Source organism: Staurois parvus, unplaced genomic scaffold, assembly GCF_062004578.1.
Source record: "Staurois parvus isolate SC_StPar_1 unplaced genomic scaffold, SC_StPar_1.0 ptg000530l, whole genome shotgun sequence".
Taxonomy (NCBI): Eukaryota; Metazoa; Chordata; class Amphibia; order Anura; family Ranidae; genus Staurois; species Staurois parvus.
Window position 1 is genome coordinate 12936320 of NW_028318326.1, and position 27931 is coordinate 12964250.

At 42.2% G+C, this 27931-nt stretch overlaps 1 protein-coding gene across 4 annotated transcripts in view; it reads right to left on the bottom strand.

Moving 5' to 3' along the window:
• LOC149451646 (E3 ubiquitin-protein ligase UBR3-like) overlaps positions 1–27931 on the bottom strand; it is a 207428-nt gene that overhangs the window by 113011 nt on the left and 66486 nt on the right. For all 4 annotated transcript variants that reach the window (XM_089690539.1, XM_089690541.1, XM_089690540.1 and 1 more), the window contains one exon: positions 9055–9143. In XM_089690539.1, the coding sequence (XP_089546665.1) occupies positions 9055–9143 (89 nt within the window). The remainder of the gene's footprint in view (positions 1–9054; positions 9144–27931) is intronic.

The window sequence follows — 27931 nt, forward strand, 5'->3', positions numbered from 1 at the left end:
GCAATGTTTTACTATTGAAAAAAAAAAAAAAAAAGACATTTTTTAAATTTCCCGCCGGCGCCCGTACGTCCCGACGTCACGGGGACCGGAACACAGAAGCCGGATGCCGGCATCGGCCGGAGGAGATGGCCGGGGACGCTGCAGGGGACACATCGCGGGAACGAAGGACAAGGTAAGTGCTGCAGGGACCCCCAGAGCAGCGCCGCATGGTAAGCCCGAGTGTAGCTCGTGGTATAGAAATTCTACCACGAGCTACACTCGGGAAAACCGCCAGGGAGGTTAAAAGAGCCGCGGCTTGCCGACCACTGAGCTACAGCAACCCTATTGCCTGTCACCTGGTGGGCAGTGTGCTCCGGAGCCGCAGCAAAGGTGAAAAAGAGCCGCATGCGGCTCTGGAGCCGCGGGTTGCCGACACCCGGTCTAGGGGAAACAAAAAAAAAAAAAAAAAAAAATTACCCAATCCTGACACTCAGTGGTGTATTTAGGTTTTGTGCTGACCTAGGCAACACAAAAATCGTCCGCTGCCGCCCCCCCACTTCCCTGCCCCAGTGGTACCGCCCTCCCTGAAAAAAGCCGCCTCACGTTAAATATGCTCCTCCTCTGCACCAAGTATGGACCCCCCTCAGTACAGACCCCCTTTCCATCAAGTATAGACCCTTTACCCCTCCAGGTATAGTCCCCTGTCCCACATCCCCCTTTGTCCATCATTATAGACCCCCCTCTCTTAGTACAGAGCCCCCTCCACTTGTGCTAGTAGAGAGGTGGTGGTGGCGGTGGGGGGGGTCGGATATGTGCTGGGCGGGGCGCTGTGGGATTGGAGAGGCCTTGTGTTCTTGTGTGGGGTCGGATTTAAAATCCAAAACCAACTTCTAGCATAGATCCTCTCCCAAAGTGCCCCCCCCCCCCAGCACATATCCTCTTAATCCCGCCATCGCTTTTTTTTTTTTTTTTTTTATAAACTTTCCCCACCTTCCCGGTCACTCTGTCCCCTCCCCCTCCTCTGCCCAGGAACAAAATAAGAAAGTCGGTACAGAGCTCAGATCAGCACAGCTCTGTAAGGAGCTATCCTTACTGACTAAATGGATTATACAGTGAGGAACAGAAGTATTTGAACACCCTGCGATTTTGCAAGTTATCCAACTTAGAAATCATGGAGGGGTCTGAAATTCACATTGTAGGTGCATTCCCACTCTGAGAGACAGAATTAAAAAAAAAAAAAATCAGGAAATCACATTGTATGATTTTTAAAGAATTTGTCTTGCACTGCTGAACATAAGTATTTGAACACCTGAGAAAATCAGTGTTAATATTTGGTACAGAAGCCTTTGTTTGCAATTACAGAGGTCAAACGTTTCCTGTAGTTCTTGACCAGGTTTGCGCTGCAACAGGGATTTTGGCCCACTCCTCCACACAGATCTCCTCTAGATCTGTCAGGTTTCGGAGCGGTCGCTGAGCAACACGGAGTTTCAGCTCCCTCCAAAGATGTTCTATTGGATTTAGGTCTGGAGACTGGCTAGGCCACTCCAGAACCTTGATATGCTTCTTACGGAGCCACTCCTTGGTTATCCTGGCTGTGTGTTTCGGGTCGTTGTCATGTTGGAAGACCCAGCCATGACCCATCTTCAATGCTCTGACTGAGGGAAGAAGGTTGCTGCTCAAAATCTCACAATAAATGGCCCCATTCATCCTCTCCTTAATACAGTGCAGTCGTCCTGTCCCCTTCGCAGAAAAGCACCCCCAAAGCATGATGTTACCACCCCCATGCTTCACAGTAGGGATGGTGTTCTTGGGATGCAACTCATCCTTCTTATTCCTCCAAACACGACGAGTGAAGTTTAGACCAAAAAGTTCTACTTTGGTCTCATCTGACCACATGACTTTCTCCCATCCCTCCTCTGGATCATCCAGATGGTCACTGGCAAACTTCAGACGGGCCTGGACATGTGATGACTTGAGCAGGGGAACCTTCCGTGCAATGCATAATTTGAAACCATGACGGCGTAGTGTTCTACCGACAGTGACCTTTGAAACTGTGGTCCCAGCTCTCTTCATGTCATTGACCAGCTCCTCCCTTGTAGTTCTGGGCTGATTCCTCACCATTCTTATCAGTGATACCCCACGAGGTGAGATCTTGCATGAAGTCCCAGTCCGAGGGAGACTGACAGTCGTCTATTTTCTAACAATTGCTCCAACAGTTGATATATTTTCACCAAGCTGCTTGGCAATTGCCCCGTAGCCCTTTCCAGCCTTGTGGAGGTCCACAATTTTGTCTCTGGTGTCTTTTGACAGCTCTTTGGTCTTGTCCGTGTTAGTAGTTGGCGTCTGACTGACTGTGAGGTGGACAGGTGTCTTTAAAGAGCTCAGACAGGTGCTACTAAGTTAGATGAGTGGGGTAGAGGTGGACTTTTTAAAGGCACAGTAACAGGTCTTTGAGAGCCAGAATTCTTGCTGTTTCTTAGGTGTTCAAATACTTATGTTCAGCAGTGCAAGACAAATACATTCTTAAAAAATCATACAATGAGAAACAGAATTTAAAAAAAAAAAAATCAGGAAATCACAGAGTGGGAATGCACCTACAATGTGAATTTCAGACCCCTCCATAATTTCTAAGTGGGAGAACTTGCAAAATCACAGGGTGTTCAAATACTTCTGTTCCTCACTGTATAACAGAGCACAAAACAATCTACGCTGGCCAGGTAGCCAAGGAGTCTGCAAAACCACATTTGGCACACTGGTATACTATATTATTGTCAGGGGGGGTCTCCTGGTTCATTAAAAACCCCTACCAACTTCAAAGTTAGTTCATCTTGCCATACTGCAAGCTGGCAATGGCTTTTTTCCACACCTCTCGCTTTAATACAAAAGGTGAATCCTGTGATAAACACTTGGAGCGCCTAAAACCTCATTCATTATTACAATAGCGATTTACGATTGGTAAGGACAAAGAATTACAGTGATGGATAAGTCAATGGCACTTACTAAGAATTCAACTTATGTACAGTATTTGCAGCGAAGTCACTTTACTATGAAAGTTGACCTATCAAAGTCAGATTAGTAGGGCACTACCAAGATTGGTAGGACAAATACCAGGATTACCAATCACATTACCATTTCAAGTAAAAAAAAAAAAAAAAAAAAAAAAAAAAAAACAGCTGTAAATTTATTTATAGGTTATTTGGCTTAAAGTGTTATGAACCACTTAACCTCCGGAAGATTTTACCCCAGGGGGCATTTTTTGCTATTCGGCACTATATTACTTTAACTGGTAATTGTGCAGTCATGCAACACTGTACCCAAACAAAATTTACATAATTTGTTTCACATAACTAGAGCTTTCTTTTTGTGGTTTTTGGTCGCCACTGAGTTTTTAATTTTTCTATTCTATTTTGAAAAATAAATTTTTTTACTTTCAGTTATAAAACATACCCAATAAAAAAAATGTAAAAAAAAAATCTAAATTTCTTTATACATTCAGGCCAAAAATGTATGCTGCTACATGTTTGGTAAAAACAAGAAAATCCCAATAAGTATATATTTGGTTTGCCTGAAAGTTATAGCATCTGCAAACTATTGCATATCTACTTGAATTTTTATTTATTTTGTACAAATAATGGTGGCGATGAATGACTTATAATGGGACTGTGATAGTGTGTCAGGCAATCTGACACTGACACTGGCTGGGGGGTACACTAACTGACATCTATAGTGCCACTAATACCGTGATCAGTGCTAATACTATACACTGTCACTGTGCTGACACTGGCTGTAAAGGGATTAACCTCTAGGAGCGATCAATGGGGCCAACTGCATGCCTAACCATGTATAATGTATGTAATAAAAGCTGCTTTTACTAAGCAATCTTGTTGTTTTTTCCCTGCTTTGCAGGGAATAAAAATAAAACAGCAAAGATCGCTTGTCAGTGAAGAGAATTCTCTGTTTACCAAACACAGAGCTCTCTTCTGTGAATCACTGACCCGAACAGTGGATGCTGACAATCGATCACTGGCACAGATCTGCTGATCGGCTTGTGCTGTAACAAAACAAAGCACATCCGGGACAGCACGTGAGCCCTTCCCGGAAGCGCTGATCATGTACCAGATACGCGATCCAGCGCAAAGCAGCCATCCTGCAGCAGTATATATGTGGTTAAATCCACATCATTAAAAACTATAAATAAATGCTGTATTACATGCTGGTCATACTCACTCAGTCACTATGGGATTCGTTTTCTGTATTCTTAAAAAATCTGGATGATCCCGTTCTTGATCTCCCCCTTCTGTCCATGTCCCCACTGCAGCTGGGGATTGTGCAGAGTAGTCTTGGCAGCTAGTGCACATGCCCAGTTTTCAGTATATTTTCTAAGCTGAACATTTCCTCCCTATCACTTCTGTGCAGCCTATGCGACTACAGAGTCACTCATTTTGGCGTACACAGTGGTAAATGAGAGCCCACTCCCTCCCCTCCTCCTCCGTGCCCACTAACCAGCTAAATACAAAGGGGTGGGATATTTCATCTTGATTTTTGGAGGCTTCACCTCCCTGTTATTCCAAGACACAGGCTGGAGAGGCGTGACATAGCCTGTGACTGGCAGAAATCCAGCCACACCATAATTTCGAATGTATATTTGTATGACAATTTAAAACCGTTTTTTGAAACCGTCTCCTTGCAGACAGGCTGGGAAAGAACTGGATCATGTGACAGCTGTATATATCGATTAGGAGAAAAGGTACCGTATTTTCCGGCGTATAAGACGACTTTTCAACCCCTGAAAATCTTCTGAAAAGTCGGGGGTCGGCTTATACGCCGATGCGAGCCGGTGTCAGGGCGGCACTTTTTCGAGGGGCGGCGCGGCGCCGCCCCCCCTCCTCCTCCAAAGGACACAAAGTACAGGGGTAGGCAGAGGGGCTGCTGTACCTTACCTGGCTCCGGTCCCACGACGATCCGGTCCAGGAAGCGCGGCTGCTCCTTCTTTCAGTTCGGCCGCTCGATGGTCACGCGGCCGCTCGGCTCCGCCTCTTCACCGGTGATTGGGCGCCAGCACTGGAAAGGTACACAGGCGACCAATCACCGGCGAGGAGGCGGAGCCGAGCGGCCCCGCGAAAATCGAGCGGCCGAACTGGAAGAAGGAGCAGCCGCTCCTCTCCCCCACTGACACTAACGATGGGGCACTATTCCTCCTCCACACTGACACCAACGATGAGGCACTGTTCCTCCCCCACGGACACCAACGATGAGGCACTGTTCCTCCCCCACGGACACCAACGATGAGGCACTGTTCCTCCCCCACTGACACCAACGATGAGGCACTGTTCCTCCCCCACTGACACCAACGATGAGGCACTGTTCCTCCCCCACTGACACCAACGATGAGGCACTATTCCTCCCACTGATACCAATGATGGGGCACTATTCCTCCTCCCCACTGACACCAATGATGGGGCACTATTCTCCCCACTGACACCAATGGTGCGGCACTATTCTCCCCACTGACACCAATGATGGGGCACTATTCTCCCCACTGACACCAATGATGGGGCACTATTCTCCCCACTGATACCAATGATGGGGCACTATTCCTCCCACTGATACCAATGATGGGGCACTATTCCTCCTCCCGACTGACACCAATGATGGGGCACTATTCTCCCCACTGACACCAATGATGGGGCACTATTCCTCCCACTGATACCAATGATGGGGCACTATTCCTCCCACTGACACCAATGATGGGGCGCAATTCCTGCCACTGACACCAATGATGGGGTGCTATTCCTCCCACTGACACCAATGATGGGGTGCTATTCCTCCAACTGACACCAATGATGGGGTGCTATTCCTCCCACTGACACCAATGATGGGGTGCTATTCCTCCAACTGACACCAATGATGGGACACTATTCCTCTCACTGACACCAATGATGGGGCGCGATTCTTCCCACTGACACCAATGATGGGGCACTATTCCTCCCACTGACACCAATGATGGGGCACTATTCCTCCCACTGACTAATGATGGGGCACTATTCCTCCCACTGACACCAATGATGAGGCACTACTCCTCCCACTGACACCAATGATGGGGCACTATTTCATCCACTGACCAATGATGGGGCACTATTCCTCCCACTGACTAATGATGGGGCACTATTCCTCCCACTGATACCAATGATGGGGCACTATTCCTCCCACTGACTAATGATGGGGCACTATTCCTCCCACTGACTAATGATGGGGCACTATTCCTCCCACTGACTAATGATGGGGCACTATTCCTCACACACTGACACTAATAATGGGGCACCATCATTGGTGTCAGTGGGAGGAATAGTGTCCCATCATTGGTATCAGTGGGAGGAATAGTGCCCCATCATTGGTGTCAGTGGGAGGAGTAGTGCCTCATCATTGGTGTCAGTGGGAGGAATAGCACCCCATCATTGGAATACCATACTGAAATAGCATACCATATTGAAATCAAATCTGATGTTTTTTCATTTTTTTTGGTGTGCGTTGGAAGAGGGGTAGTCTTATACGGCGAGTATAGCCCAAACCCTATATTTTAACAGGAAAAGTAGGGGGTCGTCTTATACGCCCAGTCGTCTTATACGCCGGAAAATACGGTACTTAGATGTCTTTTCTTTTTTTTTCTAAATTAAAATAACTACAGTGCGATAATCCACATACAGAAAGAGAAGGGATAATGTAAATAAACAGTGTGTGTTTAGTATCACTTAAAAGCTAGAATCCGGTGGCTTGGGTGTTTCAAACCATTAGAAAATGCAGATTCAAGTGCTTTTAATGTGGAGGACCCTGGTAGCCTTGAGCAAGAAGCATAGCATATACACACACATACATACATATATACACAAGACACTTTGAAATTAAGTAGATCTAATATAGATGATTTCTGAAAGAAAACATACATTACATCTAATGGATACGGATTTGTATTCAGTAGTGTTCAGACGTCATGGAGAACACATGGCTTGTTAGAAGGGGGCTTACCCTGCTAACTACAGTTATACAATATGCCCACAGGCTCAATTTTCCTTTGCAAAACATTTTATGTCAAGATATTCCCCTAGCATCAAAGGAGCTATTAGCACACTAATATATCTTGCCAGGGCCCAGCATGAGTATCCTCAAAAGACCAGTAAAAACTAATTTATTTTTCTAACTGGTTTCCGTAAATGACAAGTGTTCAGAAATTTGTGTCACCTCCTTTAAAAAATGGGCACATATCTTGTTCCCTGCAGCAAATCTGCTGAATAATGGAGTGTGCTTCTGTAGAGAAACAGCTTTGACTTGGGAGGAGCGTGAACACATTGCTGTAACATTTCTACAGAGATATTTGCCAATGTAGGTATCAATAATACTGGCATACTGGCATCAATAATAAAGTGACATTTTCTAAGGTCATTACAATTTTGAAATAATGATTTGGCAGTTTACAGCTCTAACCAGTATTTCAGACATTATGTAATGTATACTCATTACAGTGCATATCCACTGTATATTTTGACTGCACAGTGTGGTATTTTGCTATAAAAGTGATGGATGGACGTGGTTTTCAACTTAAGGGGAAAATGTCCGTTCTCAGAAAATATCAGTTATGGAAAGTTTACCAAAGTATATGTTTATTTTTCCATTTTGCATGCTTGTACGGTCAGATTTTCATGACCATACTGTATACTGCATGTGACTTTGCTAGTGCTTTTTTCTGGCAACAATCTGTAAACCAGACAGTGCAATTAACACTCTTACTAAAATTCTGCTGTAATTAAGTCAGTTACAGTAGCAGCTACCTAGATAATTGATTGTTTTCTGGTCTATAGCCTGAGCTGACAAGATTTTGCTCTGTGTGCATCAACTTCCTTTCCTTTATTTTCACCTGGTGATCCTGACATTCGTCTGTTTTCAACAGAACACGTTTTCTAGCAGATGTAGCCAATAGAGTGTTGCGACAAACCATTTACCACTGATAAGGGTGCTTACAACCATCAGTTTGTATGTAAATTTTTTACCCCAAGAGAAAAAAAGAAAACAAAAAACAAAGACTGTTGCTGTAACTGCTGGAGTTTGGCTTCAATTTGTTAGGTATCTAATTCAGTGCAATGAACACCATCATTCCCCCATATTAATTATGTTGCTGTCCATAGGTGTCTCTGTGCTCCTCCAGCCAGAGTGTAGGCACTCCAATACAGTAAGTGTGTTACTGGCCTAATCACCAGGTGAAAACAAAGGGGAAAAAAAAAGAAAACAATGCAGCCTCAGCATTTAAGGATTGGTGTGCTGTAATATATTACAATTTGGTTTTAAGTTTAATTCTGCTTTAACTGCATCTGAGCATCACAAATAGAAAACGCTATTTAATTATTTTCAGTATTCAAAACTAACTCACCCCCCACCCCCCCCATCCATGTCTCCATGTTTATTTTGTTGATAAATCATTTTGAAAAACACGCACCTGGCGATTCTAGTCACAGCCATCTTGAGAACGGGCAGATGATTCATGTAGCATTTAATTCTTGAAATCCATCTGCCCTGAGCTCAGGCATTCAGAGAGGAAGGTGTGAGTAGCTGACAAAGCCCCTCCTCCAATTCTACGGATGAAAACTAAATGCCCCGTGAAGACTAATGGAATGTATGACATCATTTTGGCATAGGCCAAAAACTAGGAAGCAACTGAAGAAATGTAAAACAAAAAAAAATAGAAGTAAACAGTCTACCTTCCTATCTATCTATCTAGTAATGACAGCAGTCTAAGGATTAAACAGTTAATTGATTGAGTATAGTTCCACTTTAATGACCAACTGACAGGCAGGGATGGTGACAACTGGATCCCTGGCGTGTTGTGAAAATAAATATGTTCACCACCTCTGGATGTGGGTGCCTGCATTTAACTGCTTAGTTTAGTCATTTTGAGTTGACTAGCAATGCTGGAAGTGAAAGCAGCTTCCACTTGAGGCTTCCCAAACTGGTATTTTACTTTGCAAGAGATCTTCTAACATGTTATTTGTCTGTTAACTGCTGGAAAATGACTGGATCAGGACCTACCTACATCCATTGCTGTCTCCATGAAGCTTTTCTGCCTTGAAGCAAATTCAGCCAGTAGCTTCTGTTGTCTCTCTCTGGCCTTCTGGCGCCTGTTGCAAAGAATATAAAATAGTTTTACTGTACTGATTTTATGTGAATTTTTACAACAAAATTAGCAAGAAAGAGACCTGGATTAAAGGATAAAAAGGAGTGGCAGATTAGCCATAGCAATAAAGAATTTTAATTTTGCAAAGAAATTCGAAGTATAAGACCCATGCATGCAGTAACCATATATTCAGAAAATGTACTTTCCCTCTGATCCACTGCCCCCAATATACTCTCTATTAAACAACCGCCCACCTTCCCCACTCCACAATTAAGAAAGTATTAGGGATTGTTCTCACTTGAACACATAGAGCAAAGCATGTTGAGATGTGTTTTAACATATTTTTAGCATTTTTTGTTTTTTGTACTTAAAATGGTAGGGCAATGCTTAAAAAATACTGCATGAAAAACTGACTACTTTCCGTAATTCAGTACAGTGATGGAAACGTGGGCATGTAAAGAACAAGACCCTTCTAATTGCTGTAAAAAAAGGCCTTGATAATGGGAAATGGACAAGGGCTCTCAAACAGAGCTCAGAAATAATCAATTCAGGGCTATGTACAGTATACCTGAGTGATAAACATGGATAAGTGTACATATCTATGTGCTCCCATAACCTGCCGTTCAGGAGAAGGAAGGTAAGCAAATGCAGGTCCTTAAGTAAAGTGAACCTGTTACTTTTGCTCAGTATGAGCAGATGAGAACCCAGAGTATATAATGTCAAGGTGGATCATCATACATGAGGCTGAATGTGATTGTATTAAGTGTAGGAGAGGAAATATAGTACAGTGTTAAATATATTTATAATGGTATCCATTGGTTGCAGACCATTAAATCTCTACTGCTTACAAAAGAAGCCTGACAGAGTAAAGGCCTCCTGCTGATGTTAGGGGAGATGGTCTGCTGTAGTTTAAAGAGAACAATTAAAGGCTTTATATTAAATACATTGGGGTTAATTTACTAAAGCTGGAGAATGCAAAAATCAGGCTCACTTCTGCATACAAACCAATCAGCTTCCAGGTTTTATTGCCAAAACTTAATTGAATAAGCTGAGGTTAGAAGCCGATTGGTTTCTATCCAGAAGTGAGCCTGATTTTGCACTCTCCAGCTTTAGTAAATAAACTCCAAAGCGTCTCCCCAAAGATTTAAAGTAACATTTCATTCTTAGTGGTTTGATACAACAATTAGGGAAAAAATTGCAATCGCAAAAATAAGACCAATACGGCATAATTTCATTCCATAGCTTTACATAAAATTGTGTGTTCTTGATATCTCTAGTGAAAATTACAATTACTCAGATTGGTAAGTATATAAATAAATTTAATTTATGCTGCAAAGACTAGCTGAAAATAAACACAAACACATTTTCGAATAATACATATACCATTACAATCAAAATATAAATTGAAAACATAATGGACAAAGGAAGTGTCTAAGGCAATGTTAATTAGTGCTGTTTTACAAGAAATAAAATCCAATCCACTGGATGTTTTTAAGGACCCAAGCTATGGAATGTCCAACTGTTCCATGTTATTATGACCTGCCTAAGTTGCTAATTTTCAGGCAAACATTGTTGAAATACATACCAGTATGTGTGAACGTTCTTAGCACTCAAATTCTTTTCATCAGTCCTGTGACCCAGCAGACACAGCCAGATAACACAGTTGAGGAAAGTGTAAAAATAACACTGGACCCATAAAGGTTATTTTATTGGTATTGCTATTGTAAAGTATTGATGTAAATAACTTTCTGGGCAGGCAGCTTCTAAACCCCAGAGGATCTGCACAATCTCCTTGGCTTGTAGTGTAATGCCACACAAATGGATACTGACGTGCAACACCACCGCTAAGAGGTCCAGATACAACTTTATTCTAACAGAAATCAGGGAGATAATCCGAAGAGTATCCAATGCATTTCAGAGGTCTAAAAATGTCCCCTTCATCAGAGCTTGATTGAAAAGTATGTGAATGAACTAGACGTGAACTGATCCTTTAATACAATTTCTTCCAGTGTTCTTACAAGGCCTTGTCAGCAGCTGGTTTGGCTGCCATGTCATGGGCAATTGTGCATGTAAAGCAGAGAACTACAGCTTTTTTTTTTTAAATTTGGCCCTGACATACACTTTAAAGAAAAATGTCCCATGGGCCACTGCTACAGCCAAATATCATTTATCTATCCAATTTATTTTATTGTAAAATCTAAATTCACATCAGTGCTGAGTGCAGTGTCAAAACATTTCTCAATCTGGGATTCTGGACCTCAGCTGGAACCAATACAATTTGGTAAATGACCCACCGACTGCTAACAGTAAAACTGTGGCGTACCCCACTCACTTTTTCTTGTCAGCAAACTCCCAGATTCAGATTATAGCACTGATTGCCCTACTGGTTCAGGTTCTTATACTAGTTGTGTAATAAAACATTTATTGACATTTAGAGAATACACACCTGGATTATATGGTGAAATGCCCTGACAATTATTGCCAAGGTTGCATCCAGTTACCCAGTTTTACGGCTGCTGCACATGGCTGTAATTTACAGCAAATGGACATTCAAAGGAATATATGGCTGTAGTTTTAGCACCCGACAGCTATGGCTGTAGTTGTGGTGCCACAGCTGCAGCACATTTCTGCCCATAGGAGTGCACTAAAGGAAACGAATGTGGACTCTTTTCACGACAGGAAGTGTAGGGATGTAGTGCATCCCTTTGGGCAAAAATACATTGCAGCTGTCACTCCTTGGCATCACAACTGCATTTTGCTCTATAGGACCATACACTGTAAATTATGACCATATGCAAAAGCCTTTAAAAGAGTTTATCTGCACCAGTTCCACAAGCATGAACTTTCTTACTTATGAAATTGTAACTTTTGATCATGTCACATATAACTGCATAGTGGCAAAAATGGAACGATTGCTGAGATATTCCTCACAAAACGTTTCACACTCCCAACTAGCCTAAGTTTTGTAGCAAGCAACAGGGAGGTTATAGAAAGAGACCAGTATCTTGCACAGTGCTCTGGGAAATGGATTTTAATCCCATTTCCCTTACTACACGATACTGGTTTCTTTAAACCATTATGACTGGGATGTCCAAAAACAGTCCAAATGAGGGGTGGGCAATAGAGCAAACATCAACAGCCCATTGAACAAGGGCTAAAGAAGGTTCAGATTTAGAGCAGATTGTAGTACTTTGAGCCTGAAACTAGCATCTGAAGAGGCCAGAATATCCACCTGGTAGAATTTAAATGTGTTGACAGAAGCCCAAGTGACAGCCTTGTAAATCTGCATACAGATGCCCAATGCTGAAAAGTCCATAAAGCAATAACAAATCTGGTTGAGAGTGCCTTAACAGGAACAGAGGAATCCCATCCTTAAGACTGCAGGCTTTAACAATAACCCATTTGGGAGCGGTTGGGGAGCATACACAGCGATTCTAAATTCTGAAAGGAAGCTGTAGCTGAGAGAAATACTCAAGAGAATGCATTATGCCCAGCAAGTGCAGGGAAATTTCCCTAAGATGCTTCAAAAATGAGGTGGAAAGAAGAAATCGCCTTTGCAGAAAATAAAACTTAAGCTTCAAAACAACTTGTCCCTTTGCAACACCAAGAAGGATTCTTTACAGGATAAGGCCGCAAATTCAGTGACTCCACTGCAGACGAGATCGCAACAAGAAAAACCACCTTACAGGTAAGGTCAGACAAAGGAATATTCCTAATAGGTTTAGAGGGTAACTTTTGAAGAGCTGAGAGAAGCAGACTGAGGTCCCAAGAGGACTCAAGAGATTGGACTGGAGCAGAGATGTGGGCTATACCCTGAACAAAAGCCTTAAAACCGATCTCTAGGTTTCCTGTCATGGTAAAAAGTTTGTGTAGACCAAGCTGGTCCAAACAAACTATATCCTTCACGAACTGCTATAGTGGCTCTCAGTGGTGTATGTATGGTTTGCAGTTTCAGCTACATACAGTACACAGTGCTGGGTTCTGGCTGTGACTTCCTGTCACTCAGGACAAAACAGAGTCGGACTCAGTGGTGTTAATTATTTATGTTTTTTTTAACCTTCTGGTGTGGCCTTGATGAATGATGTAGGCAGACAGCAACTGGAATCCCATCATATGTCCTCACAGAAGAGTCTAGCACTAAATGGACAATCAAATTGCCTTGAGTTCCAGAATGGTAATGGGAAGGCAAGCTTCCTCCAATGACCAGTTTCTCTGCATCAAGAGGGTGTCCAGGACTGCAGAACAGGCTGGCAGCAGTTATGAGAACCTTCCATGACTAAGGAGGAAAGTGCTTTCCTAATTCCAGTGCTGGGTTAGATAATGTCATGTTAGGGAGAATTTGGCTTTTGGGGAGTCAGATGCATGGGGCAATCTAATGACCGAATTTATCTGTCCCATGCTACCAGACTGTTACAATGGTCCGAAACAGGGCGTACAGCACAGACTTGAAGGAGGCAACCACGATACCAAATACTCTTATGCAGGCACGAAGTAAGGGCTTTGGAACAACAGGACAGAAGTTTTTGCTGAGACAGGAAGACTTGGGACAGCACAGTGTTTAGGGATCCATCCAAAGTGCTGCATAGTTTGTATTGTCAGGCAGCTGTTTGCCGTCAGGGACAGAGAAGACTGGTTCTTCAGCAAAAGATCATCCAGGTAACCCACTACATGCTTACCCTGAGCACGAAGCACAGCCAAAATCAGGGCAAGTATTTTATGAAAACTCAATGGGCCGTGGACAGGTCAAATAGGATGGTGAAAATTTGGTAATGCTGGTGGCTAACTGCAAACCACAGATAGTGTTGGTGTTGTGATAAAATCAGAATAAGCAGATAAGTATCTGTAATATCTATGGGTGCCAGAAAGTTCCATAGAAAGTAGGGAGACAATGACCAACCTGACATTTTCCATGCATAAGTTTTGAATCCACAGGAACAAGTTACAAATCTTTAGATCCAAAATGGGCCGAAAGTCCCTATTCATGTTTGAGAATATGAATAGGTTCAAGTAGAAACCTCAAAAATCACTCTGCTGTTGATACAGGGGTGATGACCTCTGAGACAATTTGATGAGCTCTGTTTCTTTTGCTGCTTAGTCCCTTCCCTCTTTTTTCTACATGATGACAGAACTGACAGAATTGTAGAACGTCATACCAGTACTGTACGATCAGGAAATGTGCATGTGTGCAATTCTTCCATCAGCAACAGAGATGAGCAAAGATCAATTGAGCAGTAAAAGAAAAAAAATCAGTGACAGATCAAGTTTTACAAGAATGTTGAAAGAACTGTTTAAATAAAATTTCACACATACTTTTTTTTTATACTTTTTTTTTCAGAATAATTCAAAATTGCACAGAAGACCTTTGTATGTGTATATGTGTATGTGTAGACATAACGCACGTAAAAGGCATTCTCTTTAAACTTTAGTTATACTTTTAAGCCTTTTTGCTTATTTTTAAGTTGCCAAAACACTTGGTGATTTTTCCATGCTATGTACAGAAGCCCACTCTTCCTGTTGTGTTCTGTTGATGCTATCCATGGGCTTGGGCTTGTGGTAGCATTCAGACACATGGGGGTTTATTTACTAAAGCTGGAGAGTCCAAAATCAGACTCCCTTCTGCATAGAAACCAATCAGCTTCTAACCTCAGCTTGTTCAATGAAGCTTTGGCAATGAAACCTGGAAGCTGATTGGTTTCTATGCAGAAGGGAGTCTGATCTTGGAATCTCCAGCTTTAGTAAATAAACCCCATGCAGTCCAACTTGTAAAACAGCAGGATATTGTGGAAATCCACAGTGAACCTGCAATTCCCCTGTCAGTCCATGCTGTCACAGGCTAACCAGCCTACCCAACCTTCAGCACTGTGACTGCCAGCAGGGAGTGTCAAGATATGTTAATCACCCCTGAATGCTGACTCACTGCCCAAAAATGCCTCTGGTGTCTTCAGGGAGAGAAAGAACTCTTGGGACTGGGGAAGTCATTGGAAGCTGCTGAACATCTTTTAAAAGTCTTCATGCCACTTTTCAGAACTTTGAGAGACCGGAACCAAACAATCACTTTGCAGCTAAAAACATAACAATGGTCCCTGGCCCATGGACCTAACTTTTAACGGATTGGCATATACACTTGAATAGGGCTCCTAGAGTGCACTAACTGGCACATGCATTAAAGCTGAAAGCAGGACACAAAAACTTTAATTTAACCCCTTGTCTACCAATGTGTGCTTATAAATGTCCTGGTAATTAAAGGGTTAAAGCAAACTTAAGCCGTGAGCTTAGTAAGGAGTTTTATAGCTGGCGATTCACATGACACTACAGCTGCCTGATCACTTTTATGGCACTCTGAAGATGCACAACGCCCAACCTCTACTCTAACATTGAGAACAGAAGGAGCTCAGGGAAAATCCAGTCCCTGGTCCCCCCTGGGACTAATGAATCCAGAAGCGACAAGCATTACATCACTTTTGTGTTCAGAGCGGTCACTCCCTAGAATGTAGCAGCTAATCAAAACAGGATTTGTGCTTAATTAGCGGTTGGGGAAGGCAGGGGAGACACTGAGGATCTAATAGACCCCCGACGTCTCCATAAAAAATTCATATCACCTGCCCATGCTATCACATGTAGGACTTGTTAGCAATAAAGTTAAAGAAAAACAAAAAACAGTCTTGAAAAAAACTTTATTTAAAAGCACCCCCTTCACTCTCGTATACACCCCCAATTCACCGCCAAACACGAACTGCACCAGAGAGAGCAAAAATTCTAGGACCAACTATGGTTAACTCTAAACTGATCACCTGTAAAAGCATTTAAAGTGTCACCAATGGAGAATTTGGGGTATTTTTTTTTTTTTTATTTCATGGGCAATTTTAAGAACTGACATGTTTGGCATCTATTTACTAAACACATCCCCATTTTCTACCATAAATTAGATAATCTATTGTGTTTGGTTGCACAAAATTTGTGTATTTTTTTCCTGAAAATAGGCATTTGATAAATGCACAATATGGTATGACACACAAAAAAAAAATTGCATATGACAATATTTTTTTCTCCAGGGTCTCTAATTTCAGGAAATATTTCAATGTTTGAGGGTTTAAAGAAATTTCTAACAAAAAGTGCAGATTTTAACGTGTGCAAAAAACGTGTATTTTTTGTGATTTTTTGTGATTTTGTAATTTGTGTATTTTTTTCCTGAAAATAGGCATTTGATAAATGCACAATATGGTATGACACACAAAAAAAAAATTGCATATGACAATATTTTTTTCTCCAGGGTCTCTAATTTCAGGAAATATTTCAATGTTTGAGGGTTTAAAGAAATTTCTAACAAAAAGTGCAGATTTTAACGTGTGCAAAAAATTGAAAAACTGCCCCAGTAGACAAATGGTAAACATACTTATCAATAGCCACAAAATAAGAAAACCCGCTTTGTGTATTCTAAAATTTTTTGCAAATCTAGACAATACCTTAAATGTAAACATAGTAGTGAATTACATAAAAGATGTAACCAATAAATACAGTTGTGTTCAAAATAATAGCAGTGTGTTGAAAAAAAGTGAATAAAGCTCAAAATCCTTCTAATAGCTTTTATTTCCATACACACAATGCATTGGGAACACTACACATTCTATTCCAAATCAAAACATGAAGAAAAATATATCAAATTTGTGTTGTTCCTCTAAAAAAAAATTGAAGATAAGTGAATATTAGACTGTTCAAAAAAATAGCAGTGTTTGTATTCTTCTTTACAAACTCAAACATTCACTATATAAACTGAAAAATGTTTGAAAATTTTGCTTTCCTTTGAATCACTTAATGAATATTTAGTTGTATAAGCACTGTTTCTGAGAACTGCTGTACATCTGTGTTGCATGGAGTCAACCAACATCTGGCACCTGTGAACAGGTATTCCAGCCCAGGATGATTGGACTACATTCCACAGTTCTTCTCTATTTCTTGGTTTTGCCTCAGAAACTGCATTTTTGATGTCACCCCACAAGTTTTCTATTGGATTAAGTTCCGGGGATTGGGCTGGCCACTCCATAACATCAATCTTGTTGGTCTGGAACCAAGATGTTGCACGTTTACTGGTGTGTTTGGGGTCGTTGTCTTGTTGGAACATCCATTTCAAGCGCATTTCCTCTTTAGCATAAGGCAGCATGACCTCTTCAAGTATTCTGATGTATTCAAACTGATCCATGATCCCTGGTATGCGATAAATAGGCCCAACACCGTAGTATGAGAAACATCCCCATATCATGATGATTGTGCAACCATGCTTCACTGTCTTCATAGTGTACTGTGGCTTGAATTCAGTGTTTGGGGGTCGTCTGACAAACTGTCTCCGGCCACTAGACCCAAAAAGAACAATCTTACTTTCATCAGTCCACAAAATGTTACGCCATTTCTCTTTAGGCCAGTCACTGTGAACTTTGGCAAATTGTAACCTCTTCAGCACGTCTTTTTTTCAACAGTGAAAAAAAGCAGGTTACGTTTTTGACCTTCAGCTCCCAGGGCTGAACCACTGACATGCCCCTCTGACCGTTACCATTTTTGACTGTCAGACTAGGCACTGGCAGTTTGTTCATGACTGGTGACAGGGGTCCAAGTTGCTCTTCCCAGACAGGGCCGAGCACTGCAAGGCCCCTAAAGTACGCAACTGCACACAGTTCCATTCCATATTGTAGGTCATTCCTGACCCCTGGAGAGGTGGTTGGTGCGTTCTTAACCCCAACTAGCTTTCCCGTTAATTCAGGCAAGCCACATGGGGTGGTGAAGGCTGACTTGTCCTGAGCCTCCTGGGTTAGAGACGTTGGCCTATATCCTCTGTTCAGGTCCACAACGGTTAGACAGAAGGCACCTGCCGGCTGCTCCATTACCGCATGGTTCCTGGGCACTTCCAATCCAGGTGTGCTGCCACTGCCTATGACATACTGGTTGGTATTTGGGGAGTGAATCTAGGCCAGAAATAGTTCAAGGTGACTTCCTCCCTGGCTTCAGGTTTTCCCCATAGACCTTGACAGGCTATATTGTCTCCTAGGCTGTCTCCTAGGCTGACTGGATACAATGAGCATTTGGTTAACTCTTTCAGTCCCCAAGCCCCCTGCTGGTAGACTATTCATTTCCAGCTTCTCACTGTCCCAGTCAAGCTGTTTACCTTTCTCAGCAGGGAAGCTCACAGCTAGCCTGCTGATGGATTCTACATTTTGGTCACTCCCCAGTGCTGCCATGGCCGTGGGACTACAAGTACCACCCAGCTGTCCAGTACCATACAAAGACAACTGCTGGGAGGTTATCAAGGTAGAATCCTCTGGGCCGGAGCAAGGAAAGGGCCTATCCAGACCATCCCTTTGCTCAGCACCCAGAGGTTGTACCTCTGCCCACTTCACAGCACTGTGGGTGACCCCAAACAATGAAAATGCATCATCATCCTCATCATCATTTACATTTGTACCATCAATGACACAGAAGTACATTACCGCCCCATGCAAGGGGATCTCCTCTCCTTCTCCAGGTGATGAAGAATCCTGTAACCCCACTCTACCCCCAGCCTCCTCCCTCTGTCCATCCACAGGTTGCCCAGATATTAAACCAACATCTGCACACAGTACCTTGGCATGTCCAGAGAGTTCCAGGGGGGCCTCCAGGGTGTTCTTGGCAGGGGCATAATAGGAAACAAGAGTACCCAAATCGGCATCCAACAGAACAGATGTGGGAATTTCATCCGAGACTCCCACCTCCCTCATCCCCCTTCCCGCACCCCAATCAATGAATACCTTAGCACGGGGTATGTGTGAACGGGTTCCCCCAACTCCAGTGAGGGTAAGGAACTTTCCTGGGATGATGTTCTCTCGTTCAATCACCTCTGGTCGGGTCAAGGTGACCTCTGCCCCAGTGTCACAGAAGCCAGTTACAGTCCGGTTGCCCACGGTGACTGGGTGCAAGTTGTCGGGGGTTACCCGAGTCTTCCTGCAGACAAACAGCACCGAAGAAGAGTTGCTGGCCGTCTGGCCAGGTGGGGATATCTTCTGCTCAGGACACTGCGTCCTGAGATGTCCAGGTTTCCCACAGGTATAACATCTGCGGTTGTCAGGCAGGAATGGCTTGGCCCCGAGTACTGCAAGTGCTGGATGATGGGAAGCTTCACACAACGGCATAGGAGGGGTTGCTATGGGTGATTTCCCTCCTTTCCAGCCATTCGGAGGAGCCTTGCGATGGTCAGACACCTGCGTGTGGACATAGGTCTCGGGCAGGTCTGCTGCAGCTTTGGCAGATGCAGGTTTTCTCTCCAATACAAACTGTCTGACGTCTGCCAAACAGAGATGCAGTAGTTGATCTCGTATCATGAGATCCTCCAGGGACTCGTAGGAGTCAGCTTTCAGTCCTCTGGTCCACTGCCAGAATGTGGTGCATAAGCGACTTACCACATCCGTGTAAGAGTCCTCAGGTCCCTCCTGCAAGGACCTAAACCGCTTACGGTACGCTTCCGGGGTCAGCTGGTACTCCCGGACAATGGCTTCTTTTAGAGCTTCATAACTGTCATCCTGCTCCATTGGCAACTCGAGAAATGCATCCAGGGCCTTGCCTCGTAGCCCTGTTGTCAGTTACCGAGCCCATTGTGCTTGGGGCAGATGGTTTTTTCAAATTACAGTAAATACATGTCAATGTCACTATCTTTTTCCATTGCTGGAAATTTGGCTGCTGGGCCCATGGCCAGAGAGGCGTCCCTGTGCTCTAGGGACTCGAGTTTCTGAGCCTGTCGCTGCTGCTGGAGCCTAGCCATCTCCAGTTCGAGCCAACGATCAGCTTCCCTCTGCACCGCCTCTCTCTCAGCCGCTGCCTGGCGTTCCGCAGCTTCTCTCTCAGCAGCTGCCTGGCGTTCCGCAGCTTCTCTCTCTCTCTCTCTCTCTCTCTATATATATATGCACTGCTTGTCTCTAAGGACTGTTTTCACAAAGGTTACAATCCTTCACTGCAGAGCTAATTCCTAACAATGCACTGAATTCTCTACTGCAAACTATCCCACGTACACGGTCAGCCAATAAGTGACGGGTGCGGCGTCAGACCCCAGTCCTTCTCACCAACTTGTGACCGAAGGACTAGCCAATCTAAAACAGCGCTGCCACTTGCGTAACAATGCCACTCTCAGCTGCACCCTGCACAAAGATTTTCCAGCTCACTGGACCCCAATCTAAGTGCCAACAGCCTGAGAGCGATTGTTACTGGGTCAGGTTAATTACGCAATTAACCTTTCACACTGTCACCACCACCTTTTTACAGAGAAGGAGGAAACTCACAAATCTTAGCAGTAACACTATGATGTTTGAATAGGCGTCTGTATAAACACAGTCACCGCAGACAGTGTATTAGCACACTTCAGAGACAGGGATTCTTAGTTTGCATTAAAGAGCTTTAGAAACAATTCAACACTTTTCAGAAAATAGGATACAGAAAAGATGTAACACATTATATATATATATATATATATATATATATATATACACACACACACACACACACACACACACACACACACACACACACACACACACACACAAATAGAGAGAGCAATAACACAACAGAGAGATAACAGAAAGAATTTTAAGAAGGTAGAATACTTGCAGATGTCCTGGTTTAACCATTTCAATACCGTGCAATTTTACACCTTCCTGCCCAGGCCATTTTTCAGGTTTCAGCGCTCTCACACTTTGAATGACAATTGCGCGGTCATACAACACTGTACCCAAACTAAAATTTTATCATTTTCTTCACACAACTAGAGCTTTCTTTTGGTGGTATTTAATCACCGCTGGGGTTTTTATTTTTTGCTAAATTAACAAAAAAAGACCAAAAATTTTGAAAAAAACCCATGTTTTTCTTTGTTTCTGTTATAAAAGTTTACAAATAAATAATTGTTCTTATAAATTTAGGCCGAGATGTATTCTGCTACATGTCTTTGGTGAAAATAACCCAAATTAGGATGTATTTTTTAGTTTGTAGGAAAGTTATAGAGTTCACAAACTATGGTATAGATCTGAATATTGATCAATCCTGAAGTACTGACGGCCAATCTAATTTCTTGAGGTCCAAGAATGTCAGAACAGTACAGATATCCCACAAATGACCCCTTTTTGCAGAGTAGACAGTCCGACGTACTTCATAAGAGGCATGGTGAGTTTTTTGAAGTTGTATTTTTATGTCATAATTTTTCGGAAAATTAAAAAATTAAAAAAATTATTTTCACTATTTTTTTTTTTTACATACTGTCACCAGTGCAGTACAGCGTCATCATATAACTGGCATGGCGGTTAACAGGGACACTAAATGGTGACAGCATGAAAAAAATATATATATTTTTTTTTTTTTTATTATATTTAATTTTTTATTACATTTTTTTTTATTTTTTTAAGATTTTTTTTTCACATTTTACTATGACCAAAGTAGTACAATGTTACCATAGTAACACTGTAATACTTTGGGGAAGTGATCAGTATTATTTTATTTTTTTTTTACACAATTTGCTTATAGCAAAGAATTACTTTGCTATAAGCAAGCATTTACCTGAATGAAATCGATTCATTCAGCTTTTTTTTTTTTTGTGCTTAGCTGTGATTTGGTCACAGCTAATCACATGACATGTGCATGTGATTAGCTGTGACCATTCACAGCTAGGCACTAGTATACAATGGATGGCATCATGAATGAAGCCATCCATTGTATACAACTGTCATGTGACCTGCTGTGATTGGTCACAGCAGGTCACATGGTACCAGCAACGGGAGCCGGTACTCGGATCTGTCATCGGCCGTGTCCGAGGTGCACGGCCCATGACAGATCCCGCTGCTGCGCCGCTCTGCATTACCGCAAACGGCGCATGTGCGGGAGCACGCCAAATGGCGTGCACCCGGAATGAAGAGGCACATCTGAAGCCGCCAAACGGCCATTGGCCGGGCGGCTAATGGTTAAGCAAAGTTCAAGTGTCCTGAACAAAAGGGTACCTTTTCTCCCAAAGTTGGTTCCTGATGTTAAAAGGGAGAATCTCTTCAACCTCTCTCTCCAGGCATGACAGCTTTTCTAGTGTCCCAGCAGGGGGTGTCTACCGAAGCCAAGGGCCAATCGCCTTATTTGGGGAGGGGGGGTTAGGCGGAGACCCAGGCTGTGGCCCAAATCCCTCCCAAGTTTATACCATTGTCAATAACCTTCCATAGGTGCATGCAGCAGCCTAGCCACTGGCAGGTTAATATGCAGAATGATATTCTGAACGTCCAGACACCAAATATGACATATCCGGCTGTGACGGATAACAAGATATTGCTTTCTACTCCCTGGTAGACGTTATCTAGGGGTGTAGGGAATCAGGTGACTCGCATTAAACTGACCTATCTGAATATATGCTTTGTTTTATTGTACCTTGTTCCTGCTGGGATTTATGAAATTGTATGAAAAAGTGGTTTCAAGTGGGATGTACATTTTACTGCCACTCTGGAATGCTTTCATGTCCAGTGACTGACGGATTTGTAGCTTTACGACTAGGCCAAGGCAAGGGTCTGACAGACATCAAAGAACCAGCTAATTGGGTTTACAACCATGAAGTGTATCCAGCTGTGCACGATGCCCTTGTGACCCCAGCATACACACACACACACAACATGCCATTCAGGAAAAAAAAAAAGGGAGGGGGACTGATTTGGAGTGAGAATGACATTTGCAGAGTATGATCCAAATTATGGTTGTCATTGTCCATATCTGTGCGCACAATTATCACATATAGGTTTTATGGTTTATCTTTGTCCTAACTTGACAATTGTTTTTCAGCAGGTAAAAAAATAATGTCAAAGAGCTACAAAATAACAATGCCAATGAAAAACAAATTGCACAGTCCCCCTTGTATTTGCATTTACGTAAGAACCCCCCCCTACCTATTTTGTCGTCAAAGTATGCCCGGGGCAATCTTGAGTTTTACTGCTTGCGAGCCAATATCTTCTCTAGAAAAGGTTCATTGTGCAGCCAACATAATAATTATTTCTGAAGACTCTAAAAGATCACCATCCCTCCCCCAGCCCTGCAGCTTCGACTGTTCAGAATGTAAATGAAAAATGTGCAGCAATTGTATCTTGTGTAGATCCTGTGTGGCATAGAACTCCTATGCATGCATTTTCCCCACTCTCCGATATGCTTCAACTTAAGCAGGCCTGACTGTAAATAGAGATCCTTAATAAGAGGACATAAACAAACTGTGACAGATTCAGTGCAGCTCAGTAATTTTCCGTGATGGCTCACGGGGACGAGACACTGAGGCTGAAACATTGCAAGCTTCCCAGCCTTTTCCTCGAGTGCTCTATCTCAGTTTCTATGGTGACAGCGCATCATGTGGGTAATGCCACCTTTTGTCTTTGTCATCAGGTTGAAGCAGCCACAAATGGGTCATCATTGAGCTCTTATAGGCTGTTCGATCTTCATTAACCAGAAAACCTATCTTGAAATCCAAGAAAAGAAATGAAGGCAGCACAGTGTGAGCTGCATGACCATGGCAATTTGAATTCATTTTCATACAGAGATGTCAATAGCCATAGCTATTTGTGAACATGTCACATGGCCTGCCAAACCACAGAACTAAGACCAAACTGCAGGGGTTACTAGAATCAAGCTGCAATAGCCCATTAATACAAGATTCACATTTCCAGCGATTTTATTTGTCCTTCTGAAATTTGACTATTACAAGTATGCAGTGTTTAATGTCTTTGAAAATCTCCTTCTCCGTGTACTGGCGCCTCCAAACATTTTGAATGGAAAGTCCGAGAAATGGCATTCACCATCGCCATCCTGCAAGCTAATGCACATAAAATGTGCTTAACAGTTCTAAATATAAAACTATTAAACACAACAATGTGGTCTAAAGTTCCAGCAGAACCCTCTCTTAGTCTACTGTAGCCTGTTCACCACATAACACAGATTGGACAGCACATTACAAGAGGCAGGAGTTTCACCCAGAAGGTTAAATAGCTGTTAAACATGGCCTTATGGGAATATACAGCACGAGAATTAAAGTGCATGTAAACCCTGACAAATTTATTTTATGTGCTCCCTTTCTGCCTTTTTAAAGCGGACCTTGACCCAAAAGAGGAAGTTCCACTCTTCCTCCTTCTCCTACCCCCTCCACCTCCTCTGCTGCATTTGGATTGTATTTTCTTTGGGGGGACGCGGGTAGCCAGTTTTGACAGGTACTAGCAACCACTTCCTCAGCAATCCAAGCGGAAGTTCTCCTCCCCCACCCATGGCTGGCTTTAGAAGAAGAATACATTTGTGCTAGACCAACATGTATTTTTCAGTACTTGTAAGGTATTTAATCACTAGCCATCCATTCACTGTATATAAATGGTAGACACTTCAAGTGGTTAAAAGGCCTGGTAATAATTTCTTTAGAGCCTGCAACAAGCTTTTCAGTAATAATGATCCAGGCAGCTGTAGAGTCCAAGAACGCCACAATAATTCTAGGGTCATCAGTCACTGTTAAAACATCGCTTAAGGACATTTTTTGGTACTGTAGTATGCATGTAATTTTAAGCTTTGACATGTTTGATATCCATTAACTCAAGGAAACTCCATCCTTTATATTTTAATAAAAATTGGATATTATATTGTGTTTGTGTGAAAAGTAACTTTAGTGTATTTTCTACTGAAAATGGATAAACAGTTGGGAAATATTGTGACATAATAGATTGCAACAACCACCATTTTATTCTACAGGGCTTCTGCTTCAGAATATATATATATAATTATTTAACGGTTTTAGGTAATTATCTAGCAGGTTTTCACATGTGTGTGAAAAATTTTAAATTTGCCCCAGGATTCAAAATGATTAAAGAGACAAAAACATGGAGACATGTGCTGCATTGACTTTTTTTTCCTGACATACACATTAAGAAAAATGCTGTCTGCACCACTATAAAGCCACATTTGAAAGCTTGTAAACCTCATGTTTTTTACCCCCTTTTTGACTGCTGAACACATGTGCGGCAGCAAAAGGGTGGGATTTAATGCCCACATGACATGACGCACAAGTGTTTCTGGGCAGCCGCTGTTTATTTGCTGAGAGTGCCCTCACTGCAGAACCTCAGCACAAAAACCAAAAGCGGTAGCAGACAGCTCTCAGTTCCAGGCTACAGTGACCGGCTTCTGATCATGTGACCACTGACCATAATGGTCACATAACTGACAATCTCTCTCGCCTCACTGAGCATTCTGAACTATTTCTAATGACTCCAAGGTGAGCGGGAAGGGATTAATATCTAAACTGTATTTTTTACATTTTGCAATCCAACAAAACAAAGTCCAGGGTACTCAGGGCATATCACTCTTCTCTATTTAGTCATATTCCAAATGTTTAAAAAAAAAAAAAAAATTAAGTAAAATACATCCAGCCGAGAAATGTTTTCTGTGCACAGCACTCGCTTTCTCAGATCTATCCTCAGTCCTGAAAAAGTGTGCACTTTGCATGAGAAATGTTCACTGGCTGAATCTGTTTTGTTTTTAGTCTTCAGAATTTATGACCAAATAAAGAGGAGTGATATGCTGTGAGTGTCCTGTTTTCTTGGATAATTGTATTTGGCTACTGACTTACTAGAAGCTTCAAGACCTGACACACACAATTTTTTTTTTCAAATTAGCTGTAAAAAACTTACTCCAGAGAGCATAATAAAATTGCTCTTGCAGTGGGGTCTCCCCTCACCGCAAAGGTGAAATTCTTTTTAAGTCTAGGTGTAGAGGGAAAAGCTTTAATACTTAAGAAAAAATTCACCTTTTAACAGAAAATAACAAATGCACTTTTTTGCAGGTAAAACAAAATGTGCATTTGTTATTTTTTGTTTGTGGTGCCTCTAAAGCATTGCACCAGCGATCAGCAGAACGCTGGTCCCATGTAGGTCTCCCCCGTATGAGGAAGCAGATACTACTGACAGGAAGGCTCAATTAACTACTATGGTGCTACACAGCACCATGGTAGTTCAATGAAAACTACAAGCCGACAGCCGCAAAGGTTGCCAGGACTTCTAGCTTTCCCATTCACAGAATGCTGTGAATGATGTGGCAGGGCGGGTGGAGCCCTGCACAGCCACATTTTTGTAAAATTGTGACAGCTAGCAGGGAGGAGAAGATCCCCCACTAGCTGTCACAGGGGGGATGCAGGGGGTGGTCAGATTGTAACATGTTACACCCGGAATATGGGTGTAACAAGTTACGAAAGGTGAACCTTTCTTAAGTTATGCCTCACTCCAACAGGCTTCCAACACTGCAACCAGACACCAGAAGTCTCTTCTCCTTTGCATTCCGACTGGGGATTGCACATTGATGTCATCAGGTTCAACGCAGGGCAAATAACTGTTCATTGTACACAAGGATAGTGAGGTCCTGTGTACAACCTAGAGCGTCTGAGAAAAGAGTGATGGCGGTTTATGAGCATTTACCTCACTATGAAGATTTTTCTTTTTTTTTTTTGCAAAGAGATAAGGAGATGTAAAACTTAAATGAATGACATTTAGTTTGTTAAAGTGGTTGTAAACCTCAGAAATGAAATATGAACAAAGCATATCACTCTATAGTGCATACTCAGCTCAATTAGAAGCACCAAGTGTCAATTCTGTCTACTGCTTCGTTCCACTGCAATCAGGAGTCACTTCTGGCAAGTTGTCCCTGTATGAAGAGGGGTGTGTCCTTCCCTTCAATCAGCTCACCTCACTGAGCTCTGCAAAGAGTAACTTCAGCACTCTGCCTGTTTTCTGAATCCTCAGAGAAGCTTTATAAATTCAGAACTTTGAACGGATGAAGAGAAGAGTGCAAATAACAGGTACAACTTATGTAGGGGTACCGGTTTCATCTCTGTGTATCATCTGAGGCCAGTCACTTCACTAGGTGGTTTACAACCACTTTAACCACTTGCCCTCCTGAGGATTTAATATTTTTGACTTTTTGCTATTATATTGTCATAAATTTAGGCCAAAATGTATTCTGCTACATGTCTTTGCTGGAAAAAAAAAATCCCAATACGTGTAAATTAATTGGTTTACGTAAAAGCTATAGCATTTACAAATGGTGGTATAGATATTTGAATTTTTAAAAATTATTTTACTAGTAATGGAGGCGATCAGCGACTTATAGCGTGACTGCGGCGGGCATTCTGACACTGACATCCCCAGTGACACCAATACAGTGATCAGTGTTAAAAGAAGAAAGAGAAAAAAAAAAAAAGCACTGACAATGTACTAATGGCACTGGGCAGGAAAGGGCAACATGAGGCGCAATCAAAGGGTTAACTGTGTGCTGGGTGTTTTACTATGGGGCTGTGTGTTTGTGTTTCACGGTAATCACACTGTTTTGCATGGCTGTGCACAACCATCCAAAGCACTGTGCACGAGCTGACAGGAAGGAGAACTGTTTTGTTTACAAACAGTTCTCCTCCCCGTTGGAGATGCTCAGCAATCACCGGGCACCAGCGAGTAATCACGGCCAGGACTCACGCGTGCCCCCCTACGTTGCAATGTAAGATCACATATTATATATATACATATATATACATACACACATATATATATATACATACACACATATATATATATATACATACATATATATATATATACATACATATATATATATATATACATACATATATATATATACATACATATATACATATATATATATATACATACATATATACATATATATACATACATACATATATATACATACATACATATATATACATACATATATACATATATATACATATATACATAT